Here is a 14,333-nt window from a genome sequence, read left to right as displayed (position 1 = left end):
AGTAACTGCTCAAAGTCCGGGGAAGGCCTCTTTGCACTTTTCCCTGTGGCCAGGAGAACCAGTCTGCTGGGATCAGAACAAGAACGCCTTCTACATTATGCCATCCAAGTGACTGGCTAGGCTCCCCTTTCAGGACAGATCAATTTGCCAATTCCTCTATCTTGAACTGTGCCCTCTTTATCTTATTCCTGGGGCTTCACCGCCAACATGTTCATTTATCCAGCAAATATTCTTTGAGCCCCTGCTCTGGGCCAGCAGGGAGTGGAGAGTTTAGTCAGCATCCAAGTCCCCCCCAAAGCTTCAAGCCCTGGGAGTCCAGCCCATCACTGTGCAGAGGTGACAGTGGCGGGCTAGGGTTGAAAGCGTCAGCGATAAGCTCCTACCTAGATATAAGTAAAAGTACCACTGCTGTTGGAGAATTAAGACGTGAGTTAGGGAGAGGAATTGAAAATGAACCTCGGCAGATCCAAAAGAACATGGTAGGAGGGCTCTGTTCAGCATCCAAAGGAACTGTGACCACATCCTCCCCTGTGGGGTTCACAAGGTCCTTATGAAAATGGATCTCTTCATTTTTACTTCATGGATTTGTATTACCACAAATGCAAACACCCCAGATCATCTGGGCAACTACTTGCCATATAACCTAGTGCCCACGTTCCCTTCCTGTGAAACCGTGCCCAGCTTACACAAAGCAACAGCCGGAAGTCAGCGGAGGCACTGTTTGCATAGAGCGATCACATGGACGGAAACACAGCTAAGCTGGGGGCTGCGGGGAGGCGAGGCCAGCACGTGGTACACGGTGGTAGGAGCACCAGACTCAAAGAACCCCACTTGTGTGCTGAGGCACAGTCAAACCGCAGAACGCAAATAACACCCAAAACAGGAGCGACCGTCTCATTGAAACTGCTGATCTTGAAGGGTGCTGACTTTGTGATTTTTAAGTATTTTTTTACAGATCTATAATGTGTGACCAAACATTTAGATCCAGCTTCATGCATTTCAACCTATTTAAGAAACATTTACAATAAGTAAATTCTGTAATCTGCCGGCTTTTTCCTTTTGTGAAAAGTGAATCTGTTGGTTACTCAAATATAAAACTGGAAAGTCATAGGTAGGAGGAAACACTGAAGAAAATTGAGCAGAGATTGGAACGATCTTGCTGTCTTAGGAGATCACCTGGGCTATCACACAGAAGATTGACCACGTGGACAGATTGGAGACTGAAAGCCGCCTCGGGGAGGGGTGACCACCTACACCCTCTGATTTAAAGAATCCATTTGCTTTCTCCCAGAGAATGTCTTTCAGGTGAAGGTCGGAGCACTGAGGGATAAAATGCTGACCCAGTGAGCAAACCTCACAGGTGACTCACACACGCCTTACCCAGCAGAAAGCCCCCCCCCCCACCTCTGCATACCTCATCTCTGTATTGAGGCCAGAACTAAATTAGGACCAAATCTTGTTCTATGGCAGAAAGCTAACAACATACGTAAGAGATGTTGTTACGTACGCGATAGAAACATCCGGGGAACACTGCATGCAGCTCTCTAGGCTGCTTGGAGATAAAATGAGGCTCACCATCCAGCCATGGGGCATGGGCTGCATTTATCTAGAAAAGGGAACGGTTTCTAATGTAGACAAAGCTAGATGGATTTGCCAAGCCAACACCCTTGAAGCTGCCTCTCCCAGGGGGTTAACTTTTCTTAATGGCACGAAGGCACCCTATGGGCTGACTGTGATGTAATTCTGATTCTCTGCGACTGTCTTATCAGCATCCCTCACCCATGAGGATTTCAGAGTTCTGTAAGGATAAAGGATTTTCTTCCGAAAATTGTAGAGAGGATATGTCTTGCCTATACAAAGGCACAACAGCAAGGCACCCGACAAGTACGAAGAACTAGATAGCTCCTGCTTACCTCAGGGGCCATCCAGAACGGGGTCCCAACTGATGTGTTTCTTCGTAGGCGTGTGCTTGTAAGCTGAGCAGAGACACCTACAGGGAAAGGGTAACAGAGTTCAGCAGGCTGCGTAAGGTGCTAGATAGAGGCTGATAATGTTTTCTATAAAAGTCCAAATCATAACTATTTTAGGTGTGCCCCTGTCACAATTAACTTCTGCCAGAGTACTAAAGCAGCCACAAAAAAAGCACATCAATAAATAAGTTTGGCTATACCTAATTAAAACTTCATTTATGGATGCTGAAATTTGAATCGAGTACAGTTTTCACATGACAATGTATTATTCTGAGTTTTTACCAGTCAATAAAAATATAAAAATAAAACGAAGCCTGGTGGCCCATGCCGACAATCTCAGGACTTGGGATTCTGCTGAAGTGGAAGGAGCAAGAGTTGAAGTCAAGCCTGGACTACGTAGTGAGTCTGAGGCCAACCTGAGCTATATACCAAGGTCTGGTCTCAAACTACAATAGCTGTATATGTGCCTATACACAGTTCCTAGGTCATGAGCTGCATAAAAATAGAAGTTGGGGCATATTTGTCCCATGAACAGTACTTTGCCAACCCATGAATGACATTTTAATCATCCAATCGAACTCAGCAGAACCTGTGTTTCCTTAGGAACATTCCTGTCTGTATAACTGCAGGTTTGGAGTATAAGGAAAAATACCAACAAATATGACCAACCCAAAATATCTTCCAATTTATGCTTCCCAATTATTTCAGATGATTTCTTTAATAAGTGCTTGATTTTATGGTGGAGGAAGATTGGCAAGCGTTATCTGTAATAGAGCATCAGTTAGACACGAAAAGATTTCAGGCCTTATCTAGCCAACAAGACTAGGAACTTGGCAAGAAAGCAATGCTTCTCAAATGGAAAAAGAAATCTACAGCATTATTATCTAAAGCTCAGTGTTGAAGACATGAATTTTAATATTATTCCAATGTCCTTTTATGACCCTCTCTTCTCTGTACCATCAAATCAACTGGAAGGAAATGTAGACTGGATTAAGAGTCCAGAGAGTCACCTTCCAGTTCAGTTACGCCTTTTCCTGGTGTTGTGACCACCTCATCTTTGAACCTCACTTTTCTATCTTCAAACTAGGATAATGGCAACAATCACACCTACAGATAGATTCTTCTAATACCAAGTATGAGAATATTGCAGTTGAAGACAAGAACTCAAGTCTAGGGGATGGAGAGATGGCTCAGAGGTTAAGAGCATTGCCTGCTCTTCCAGGAGTCCTGCGTTCAATTCCCAGCAACAATATGGTGGCTCACAACCATCTGTAATGGGGTCTGGTGCCCTCTTCTGGCCTGCAGGCATACATGGAAAAAATGCTGCATATATAATAAATAAATAAATAAATATTAAAAAAAAAGAACTCAAGTCTAAACACCGTATGCTTTTAATGGATGGACCCACCCTAGAGACTATGGGTCCTGGATGATGTGCAGAGGACCCCAGGTTCCAGGATTCGCCACTCATATTCTTTTTATTAAAAAGCCTGGAAGGGCTGCCATCTCTCAGCTCCCACGCTGTGAGACAAGGACCCTGCTGTGTTGTCCAGGCTGGTCTCAAACTCCCAGACTCAAATGAGTCCCCCACCTCAGCATTCCCAGTAGGTGGGACTCTACCCATGTCACATGGCCCCACATAATGGCCACTTTGCCAAGTCCTCCATAACAATATAGTAAACAAACAGTTACATCCTTCTGTTTTTAATTTCTGGATGTTCAGGAACTTTTTACTGGAAAGATTAAGAACACTTTCTCTCTCGAAGCTTGCAAAGCTGATTAGTGGATAAATTGGTTTGAAGCCCTATCCTCCTCCTTCTAGGCTATCTCCCTGGCATATTTTGCCCTCAGAGTCATATGGAAAACACACATTGTTACAGTTCTATCCTTTCTCCTATTGCGAGAGGAGCACAGGCTCACACAACCGGCTTCTTCTACCCCCTTTTTCTTGATTTGCCTCTTAAAACACAGACCAACACACCTGAGACAACTTCATTTTCAAAATTTTCGCTTTGTGTGTGTGTCAGTGTTTTGTCACTCTCTCTCTCTCTCTCTCTCTCTCTCTCTGTGTGTGTGTGTGTGTGTGTGTGTGTGTGTGTGTACCACATGCATGCTGCAAGAGACAGCCAGAAGAAAGTGTTATGTCCTCTGGAACCGGAGTTACAGACAGCTGTGAACCTCCACAACAGATGCTCTTAATGGCTGACCATCTCTCCAACCCCAACATCATTTATTCTTTTTTTAAAAATATTTATTTATTTATTATGTATACAATATTCTGTCTGTGTGTATGTCTGTAGGCCAGAAGAGGGCACCAGACCTCATTCCAGATGGTTGTGAGCCACCATGTGGTTGCTGGAAATTGAACTCAGGACCTTTGGAAGAGCAGGCAATGCTCTTAACCACTGAGCCATTTCTCCAGCCCCCATTTATTCTTAAATAACTTCTTTTCACACAAATAATTTGCAGACACATTCTTATACCAAATTATCTCTTACCAGTAAAATAGCGAATGCTAAAAACCACCGTCTTGTTTTGTGACACTGGTAACATTCCCAAGTGTTCTAAATGGTTTCTCATGGTTTGTAACTAACCCTTGGACTTATTTTGAAGAGTAAACCATCCCATATGCCAAAACAGAGGAAAACTAAACGGCTTGTTGGTTTAGGACTGTCAGAACAGAGCGTTGGCCCCAGATGGTACTGTCCACATTTCCTGTGAGTGTTTGCCGGTCGACCTGCCTCACGTGTGGAGGCAGGAGGCAGAATTTCCCATCTCCCAGGCCCAGAGGACCCATTTACCTTCTGTGCACTGCAAATAAGTATGCCCAAGGCTAGAGAAAGCCATTTAAAAAAATCAAACCGCTTTCTCTTTTCATATGCAAAAGAGAGATGAAAAATGTAAATTACAGACAATTGCCCTGAGGGGGGAAACTTTCACGGAAAACAAAAAACAAACAAACCAAATTACCATTTTCTGTAAAGTTCTTCTTTCCCAATACTTTTATTCCCTGTTTCTAATAAAATTGCTTCAAAAGCCGAAAGTAATTAGCAAAGAGCATCTATCTCCGAGGGTGATCCATCTGGAAACCCCCCCACTCTCCAGCCCGTTTCCTGGAAAGTCCCCGAGCCTGTGGTGCAGCAGAGAGGCCCCAGTCTTCAGAGATTGCAATAAATTGTCCCCTTGGGCTAAAACCACACACATCAAGAAAACAAATGGTACAGTCATTACCAAAGTCAACGAGCTTAACTCCTCCTTCTGCAGTCAGAAGAATGTTATTCCCCTTCACATCCCGGTGGATGATTCGATGGTGGTGCAGATGCTGAAGGCCCTGTACGGAGTCCCAGCGTCCCAGCGCCACAGCAGGAGAGAGGGAGAGAGAGATCAGAGCTGTCAGCAAGCCGATTCAACAGTTTCACCGAAGTCCACACTAGGTTATACCATCCCCAGACTGAATCCCCTCTGCTAATGTGCAGTGCTGAGCCTGGTTGTACACAAATTGTCCCCTCTCCACCACGGACGTTCTTACCAAGAGGGCTCCATACAGAATGTAGGAGATCACAGCTTCATCCAGCCGCTCGCCACGTCTCAGGAGGCCCTTGACAAGCTCAGTGACAGAGCCCCCGTTACACAGCTGGGAGAGGAGGTGGGGGACCGAGAGGGAGCCGGAGAGCCAAAGCAAAAAGAAAGACAAATACGTTTAGAAAGAGAAATCTTACTGATTGCTGACAATGTGGTAAATTTGCAGACCGCACAACTCCAGACTAAAATAATTAGATTGCAAATTTCTGTTAGACAACCAAATCGGGTTCTTTGTATATGTGTAGTCTTTATTCAAAGTAATGGTTTATGAGTGAACATGCTGATACCAAAGGCTGACCTTTTAATTGCCAAGTCAAATATAAAAGCACAAGTTATTACTTAGAAATCTGAAAGAGAAAAGCGTATCAGTAACCATGGCAACTTACTGGTTACTTTTCACTTTATGAGACTATTGTCTGGTATTTTTCTATCTGAAGCATCCATTTTGAGGATGAAAAAAAAGCTGAAGAGGCAAGATGAACGCCCTTGATACCAGACAAGAGACAAATCTCAATGATTTCAACCCCTCCCGCCTCCCTTGCTGGCACTGCAGGCATCTGAGGCTCGCCCAGAGACTCTTCTAAAGGTGTGCGTGTCTGTCAGGCCTGTGGTGTGCTTGGCTTTCTCTGGTTCAACTTGAGGTTTTAGGAGACTTTAAGCTTCTCTATTTCTCCCTCTCTCTCTCTCCTTCCGTCCTTTCCTCCCTTTCTCTCTCTGTCTGTAATGAAAAACATTATAAGATTTCACCTGCATCTTGTCCTTAATTGTACAGTGTATATCACTAAAGTATGAGTGCAGAGAACAGATACAGCCATACTCTCCCAACAACGTCAGGGTTTTCAGGGATAAACTCTTTCAATTGTAGAGTCAGTGTGGGTTTGCTACAAACCACCTTTGGTAGCATCTGTAACTGTTAAGAACACCCTGGTTGCGGGCAGCATGATGTCAGGACTCTCATGCAATGGCCATGGCCGCAGCCCACCTTGAGCTTATATAAAACCTCCACTTTAGAGACTTGGGCTCCCTGGGGTGCTTTGCCTGAGATAAGTAAACCAGTGAGTGGGGGGGTGCTCCCCTGCTTGAGTGGACTGGCTTTCTTACATAATGAAGCCCGACAAAGGGCAGATCGGCAGCTAGACTAAAAGAGACCTCAACATATTAGGATCTATTCAGCTCCAGTTATGAACAACGGCAGCAGTTAATAAACGGTGAGAGTGTGTTTCTGTTTGATATGGATGCCGTCCCTGCTATCCACTTGGCAGATTCTTACACAGTAACAATCAAATAGCCTGGAATAAAATGCCCGTGCTTTTAGCCTTTAAGTTGCTTATACTAATACCCTGATAGGAAATCCTTAAAATTAGCACAAAATACTGTCGGGAATTATTTTGCAGGGACCCCTAAAGCAATGCAACGTTTGAAGATTGTGATGACCCTTTGGGTTTGATACTGTATTAAGTGACCTTGAGGTCAGCAGTCTGCCAATACCAAGTTGAATTGATGGCTCAACCCTGATATGGGATTCCCCTCTGTATACTATGAACATGTTTTTTTACCATTGGTTAATAAAGAAGCTGCTTTGGTCTATGGCAGGACAGAATACAGCAAGGCGGGAAATCCACGCAGAGATAGAGGAGGAAAGAAGGCAGAGTCAGGCAGACGCTATATAGTCACCCAAAAAAGCAAAAGGTAACGAACCACGAGCCTCATGGTAAAATATAAAATAATAAAAATGGGTTAATTTAAGATGTAAGAGTTAGTGAATAAGAAGCCTGAGCTAATAGGCCAAGGAATACGCAATTAATATTAAGCCTCAGAATGGTTATTTCATAAGCGGCTGCAGGAGCTAGTGAGCAGAACCCAGTAGGTAGAGAGAAACCGGTCCAGGGGACCAGCAAAATGGAGAATATTTATAGCTACTCAACCCCATTGGCTTTCATGTCCCAGATGTTGTATTCCAGTTCCGTCTGCCTATAGTTTAGATGCTGAATGTTCTTCAAAGCATATCCATTAAAAAACTGGCATTATTAGGAGATGCTATGGCATTTTGGAAGAAAGGCCTTGTGGGAGGTCTTTGATGGTTGAGGTAACCTCCATACTGTTTCCTGGCCATTGGATGAGTGATTTGTTCTACCAGAGTTCCATTGCCATCAGCACTCCCTCCAGAGGCCCCAAAGGAAAGGCATTTCTAGCCGTGGACTGGGACCTCTGAACTGAGCCAGCACTGTCACGCAAAAGGCTCCGAATTCTATAGCTTCTAGATGTGTGGTACAGGACCCCAAAAAGACAAAGAACATTTCATGTTCACCTTTCTGCTCCCCAGGCTGCAATTAAACCATTTATCACCTATTGCTCAATCATGAGCTGACACAGTCCCCAGCCTCAGTGTTCAGGTTTACATTCCAGAAATAGAATTTTGGCAGCAGATTGGCAGATGAACTAAGGGACAACAGCATCAAGCATGGGACATCCAGCAGGAAGGCTGGAGGCATCCATGAGGGGAAGGGCGGAAGAGACAGCCTAGTTGGTACCTTAGTCGGGGTTACGATTGCTGTGATGAAACACCATGACCCAAACAAGTTGGGGAGGAAATGTTTATTTGGCTTATGCTTCCACATCACTGTTCATCCTCAAAGGAAGTCAGGACAGAAACTCAAGCAGGACAGGACCCTAGAGGCAGAGGCCATGGAGGAGTGTTGCTTACTGGCTTCCTCAATCTGCTACCTCACAGAACCCAGGACCACCAGCCCAGGGGTGGCACCACCCACAATAGGTTTGGCCCTCCCCGACCAGTCACTGTTTAAGAAAATGCCCTACAGGATTACCTATGCTTGATCTTATAGAGGTATTTTCTCAACTGAGGCTCCCTCCTCCCTCTTGACTCCAGGTTGTGTCAGGTTGACATAAAACTAGCCAGCACAGTTGATAAAGTTCTGGTCATGAAAACATGAAGGCTGCGGTACAGGTTCCCATCACCCACATACAAAGCCAGGTCACAGTGCATATCTGTGACCCCAGTCAGCACTGGGGAGATCAGAGGCAGGTGGATCCCTAGAGCTTTCTGGACAGATACTCTTCCTGAACTGGTGAGCTCTGGGCTCAGTGACAGATCCTATCTCAAAGAATAAGATGGAGAGCTACAGAGAAAGATAATGTCTTCTAATTCCAAACATATGTACACACACATGAACCGATGCTCACATATGCACCACATACACAAATAACAATTGTGGGGGAGGCAGGGCCTTAAGTCAAGTCATGAGGTGCTTATGACCTAGAATCAAAGGGGGTTTCTGGGTACCTCCAAGAGGAAAGTGAAGGCACTGTCTACAGACACAAGGAGAGGAAAGAAAGTACCAGTGAAGCTCTCTGCTCCTCTTAATGAAAAGCATGAAGAAGCTCCATCAGGACTATTCCCCAGCTGGGCTCCCATCTCAGGGGCTCATGTGCTTTCTCCTGTTGAAGGGGAAATGCTGAAATCCTACCAAGAGGACATTTAAATGCCCAGTGTTAACTCAAGCCACCACAGTGCTGGAAAGCTCCCCTGGAGACTCTTGCTAGTCTCTTTCTGAGTATGGCCAACAGTGTGGCAAGGGCTTCTTCAGCAGGGAGCAAACTTGGGACCTTTCTTCATCACTTCAGAACTTAGGAAGGAATTAAAAGGAGCTATTTGTCAGTGGGATCAAAACTCAGCTGTGAGTTTAGAAAAACAAAACAAAACGCAAAGAGATCTTATTCAGCTGGTGTCTTTTGTTTCGTAAATGTCAGAGCTAAGAGCTGTCTGGCTCTCCAGAATTCACAGAAATGTAATTAAACTATGCGGGATATATAGAAGGAAGCTGTCCTGCGAAGCTGATAAGTTCCTTAGCAAGGCTTTAAAAGGGTAGCCTGTGGGTTACAGAGAAAGACTGTGCTAAGTTAGATATAAAGGGAGAAAGAGCAGCTGCTCACTGATAATTGTCCAGAGTGAAATGGACTGAGCCTTTTAAAAGCAAAGCAAAAAATCATACTCAAATGAATTAAATAAAATAATCCCCCTAGAGCTGTCAAGGCACACAAGCCTCCTGCCCCAGCCCCGAGGGTTGGCATGTAAGTCCATCCTTCCTGCCCTCTCTGCCAGCCGACCGTCAGATTCAAATGCAGGGAGTGCCTCCACTCCTCAGTTCCTCCCTCTGCCCTCAGCACTCGGGAAATGAGGCAGCTGGATGCACCTAGAATTTAATGAGCATTTTGCTCCAAATGAAGAAAAATAGCAGAAAGAATTTACATTCCGTGTCTCATTTTCAAAACATCATTGACTATTGACTCAATCACAGTATGTGCATTCACCGGGACAGCCATAACTTCAAGCAATGAAGTGTTCTTTGCTCAATAAGCCTTCATCTCTTCTCTATGTTATTAGGGAGTGGTCCAGGCAACAGAGTCTCCAGTCCTCTGTTCTAGCCTCAGCTCCAACTGTGAAGTGTCTCCTATACCAATGTGTTGATTTGACGCCGTGAGGAAGCAGAGGTAAGAAGAATTTCTTCCATAGCCTTGCGGTCAGCAGACTGTCAAGGTCTTTCAAGAGCGTGAGGTTCTACAGAGAGCATCAAAACAGAGACGAAACTACTTGAGATCCCGTTGGAAGCATCATGTCGGCCTCTCCGTCTGCCTCTCGGCAGTCCAGCTCAGTTTTGCACTCGAGTTGGGACAGATAATCTTTACTTCACTGAATATTCGGTCAAGTCTCCAGCTTGCAACTACACAAATGAAAACCACATCCCTTGAGACCCGGGAACTCCATATCCAGCAGGAAGATGTTCACTCTTTGAGAGGTATATGGACTGGAGGCTCCCAGCTCCCAGCTCAGTCTTCCCTGGGAGTGAGTGTGGTGGGAAGGATCACCCCCTCCAGCTGTTTCTTATTCTCTTGTGCTGAACACAGATAGCACAAGCCTGTAGATGCTGCTCTGCCCTGACCTTCCTAGCTCTTCCCTTCTCCTGTCAGAAGTTTGCCATCCTTCATCTGACTGAAGCAAACCCTCATTGCACTCTAGGCTCTTGAGAGCAATTACAGAGTTCAGTATTTAGACCAATGCCATCTTACCAACCCTTCTTCTCCATCAGCATCCTAGGGTCAACACCATCCTACCAACCCTTCCCCTCCACCAGCATCCTAGGAACAATGCCATCCTACTAACCTTCTTACAGAGAGCTAAAAAAGAAGACAGAGACTCAAGAAATAACATCCTTCCTGAGCAAAGCATCAGGGTCACATAGCTTTGTGACAAGATTAAAAACCCTAATCTTCTCAGGATGGGGGTAAAGGGCAGGTGGTTAATGAAACCCAAAAGATGATGGGAGAATGTACATGATTTAACACGCCAACTAATGTCTCAAAGATGGGTCACAGAAATCAAAAATCCCTGTATTGCTAGCTTGTGAGGGAGGTAGCTGATGTGGCAGAAATACTGAGACTAGCTTCCTGCAGATCATCACACTTGGATGCAATAATGAATTCTCCATCCATGGTTGCCATGACAGCCAGTTCATATTGCCCCATAGTCTTCTCGGATCTCAGGTTTGCGCAGATCCGAGAAGAGCAGGATAAGGGACACTAGTCGGTGAGGGAAGGTGGCTCTTGGGCTCCTTTAAGGTGTCCATGTGTGTCCTTAGACTCCTGTATCATCCTGATGACCAGAGGCAGGGAGGGGTGAGCTAGTTCAGAGGGGCTGGGCCCAAGACAAATCAGGGTGGGTCCTATGAGAATGAAGGAAACGGCCTGTCCTGTTGTCCTTGCTCTCTTCAGTCTCATGGGGAGGGTAACGTAGGGGACTCAGTCTCCTGCCCCAGATGTCATTCATTCCCATTAAAAAACGGGAGGAGGGACAGAGGTGCACACATTACGTTCTCTGTAGGTCTCCTCTGCACAGCTGATTCTCCTGGGAATGTCTGCTGTCCCCTGGACAGTATGTCTAATGTCTCCCCAGCACCTTTCACTAGGAATTGCTCACCACCACCACTGCCAACCACTGCAGGAGGGCAGAGGGGCAGCCGCAAGCAAACTCCTCATTGTCCGTTGCACTAGAGAATTAGCAGAGACCACGATCACAGTCTCACTGCTGTTTGACCTCTCCTTGCCCCGTGGCCTTCCTCACTCCCTCACCTCTCTCTCCGCTAGTCTCTGATACAAACGGTGCCGGCCAACTGCATCATAGGCAGAGTTCCAAGAGGGGCCGTACTAAGTTAGAACATGAATTCTATAAAATGTTTCCAATTTGTAGAACACAATAATATTTCCCAACTGAATTCCTAGATCCACTCTGTGTTAGAAGAAAAGAGGGTTACGTTTTTTGTTTGTTTGTTTGTTTGTTTGTTTGAATCAGCTGAAGAAGAAACCTCATCCACACACCTTGCTATACAGACTACAGTGTCTCACAGCTGGTCAGGTACCTGGTTGCACAGGAGGGGTCTATTCCTCCACCGCACCCCTGCAAACACGCTAGCCAACAAAGCACCCGCCTGCCCCCAGTGCCCATCGCTCACTTCCATGCAGTGGCAACAGGAGCCTCTCACCTCCAGGACCAGCCACAGCTGTCCTCCAATGCAACGATCCACTCTGTAAAACATCCCATAAAACTGCACGACATTGGGGTGGTTAGGGAGAAACCGCAGAATGTTGTACTCAGCCTCGATCTCCTCATCCATATCCTAAAAGGGTTAAAAAAAAATACATGTAGTGTGCTTTCTAATAGGTCTTAATAATAAAAGCCCAGAGTCGGATATTGGGGTAAATGCTGACAGATCAGAGAAGTAAAAGAGCCAATCCCTAGAGAGACCTTTCACCTCTACCAAACCCTCAGACCAAAGTGGGCAAGACCCTGTCTCCATGAATCCTCAGACAGAGTGCACTGAGCTCCTATCTCCTGCCTTATAGTCCTCTCTCCACCCAGCCATATCACTCCTGTCTCCACCTCCCTAGTGCTGGGATTAAAGGTGTGTAGCTCCCAAGTACTGGGATTAAAGGTGTGAGCCACCACTGCCAGACTGTGTTTCTCTTAGAGACGGGATCAATCTCGCTTAGCTCAAGGTGGCCTTGAACTCGCAGAGACAGTCTGCCTTTGACTCCTGAGTACTGGGATTAAAGGTGTGCGTCACCACTGCCAGGCCTCTACGGCTAGCTACTGGCTTAGCTCTGCGTTCTGATCATCAGGCAAGCTGTATTTGTGAAAGCACAACCAAGACATCACCAGAAATCCATTCTTGGTTTAGACAGGTATGTAAGGAAAGGTGCAGAAAAAGCACATTGATCATGGGTTTGGGATTTTTTTGAAACATGATCTCACTATGGAGCTCAGGATGACCTAATACTCACTGTGCTCCCTATGCTGACCTCCAACTCAAAATTCCCCACCCCCAAGGCCTGTCCCTCCCAAGGGCTGGAATTACACGTGTGCACCACCATATTAGACATTGGACTCCACTTATATTAAAGTCACCCTTGTCAGATATGAAAAAGAGCTAAGAGTCGCTACACTGATACCATTTCCAACCTTTTGATTATTTTAAGCAATAACTTTCCTTTATGTTAACATTTTTCCTTAACTGTATTATTGTAAATAACTTTTTATTGAAAAATGTCTGGACGTTCAAAGATTGAAGGGGTTCACGCAAGACACAACTTCACTGTGCAGAGCACAGCATTGTAACCTTGGTGTTTTGAGAGAAAATGTCACCTCAGATGATTGAATATCGGGAGGCTGGCTCATTTTGTGACTTAGAAAGAACAGGGAGTAAAATACAGCATTTTCCCCAAAAGAATAATTTCTAACAGTCCAAGACATTAAAGCCAAAATAACAATAAAACAAGCAAGAAATCAAAGTCTGGGGAAGCTTTGTTTTTGTTTCGTTAGTTTGCTTTGGGTTTTTTGAGATAGGGTGTCTCTGTGTAGCCCTGGCTGACCTCGAACTTGCTTTGTAGACTAGGCTGGCCTCTCTGCCTGCCTCTGTGACCCTGCAACCCCCAATCCACCCCTCCGTCTGCCACACCCCCATCCCGCCATGTGTTGGGATTAAAGACGTCCTCGGCCTCGCCCAGCAAGTCCAGCGCAGTTTAAACTCCAAGCCAAGTTCTTTCCTTCAGAGGCGCTGACAAACCAGGATTCATTTTGAGATGTCCTGTCAGCGTTCATGAAAATTATCCCCAAAAATCAGGAGAAGAAATGGCCGACCCAGTGTGTCTGACACACCAGACGTGGATACAATTCCCTCCGTTACTCACACTCACGGGGTCCAGGATCTTCACAGCCGCCAGACTCCCGTCTCTCTTGTTGGCTACCTTGTAGACTTTGCCATAAGTGCCTTTGCCAATGGTTTCTATAATCTCCCAGGTGTCCGTGGGGTCTGGGAGGGATTCCAGTCCAAGCATCATGGGGTTGTAGCGAAATAATCCATACAGGTGTTTCCTGTTGAGAAATTGTATCTTGAGCAGTGGATCGCAGGATTAAAAGGAACGGGCTTCTGGAACAGAAGTGATTCGTTTCTTAATCAGTAGCCTTGTTACTTCCTTTCTGTCTCCCTGTATTTTCAAGGCAGGAAAAGAATCCGACGCATCCATAAGAAACGGTAATAGACGATAGAGTAGAAAAGTAGCGGGACTCTGACACGCGCTAAAATCACCGAAGCAAAATCACGCACTGCGAGAGAAAGGGAAGGTGGTAGAAGGGAGCAGCTGCCATGTCTGAGCAGCTGCTGAGTGGCGAGGAGGCGGCTGATACCAGGGAACGTAGCTGGAAGATGGCAG

The 14,333-nt window shown here is 45.7% G+C and overlaps 1 protein-coding gene across 1 annotated transcript in view; it reads right to left on the bottom strand.

Moving 5' to 3' along the window:
- Myo3b (myosin IIIB) overlaps window positions 1-13,988 on the bottom strand; it is a 288,989-nt gene extending 275,001 nt beyond the window's left edge. The window contains exons 1-5 of the mRNA XM_041631591.1: window positions 13,812-13,988; window positions 12,107-12,241; window positions 5,500-5,604; window positions 5,202-5,301; window positions 1,914-1,990 (exon numbers count right to left, since the gene is read on the bottom strand). Coding sequence (XP_041487525.1) covers window positions 1,914-1,990; window positions 5,202-5,301; window positions 5,500-5,604; window positions 12,107-12,241; window positions 13,812-13,961 — 567 coding nt within the window. The 5' untranslated portion in view covers window positions 13,962-13,988. The remainder of the gene's footprint in view (window positions 1-1,913; window positions 1,991-5,201; window positions 5,302-5,499; window positions 5,605-12,106; window positions 12,242-13,811) is intronic.
- Between the last annotated feature and the right edge of the window lie 345 nt (window positions 13,989-14,333).

The sequence above is a fragment of the Microtus oregoni genome, unplaced genomic scaffold (genome assembly GCF_018167655.1).
Source record: "Microtus oregoni isolate MIOR12 unplaced genomic scaffold, Mior012 000037F_ref0000500, whole genome shotgun sequence".
NCBI classification, from domain to species: domain Eukaryota; kingdom Metazoa; phylum Chordata; class Mammalia; order Rodentia; family Cricetidae; genus Microtus; species Microtus oregoni.
This window is presented reverse-complemented; position numbering and strand designations above follow the sequence as displayed.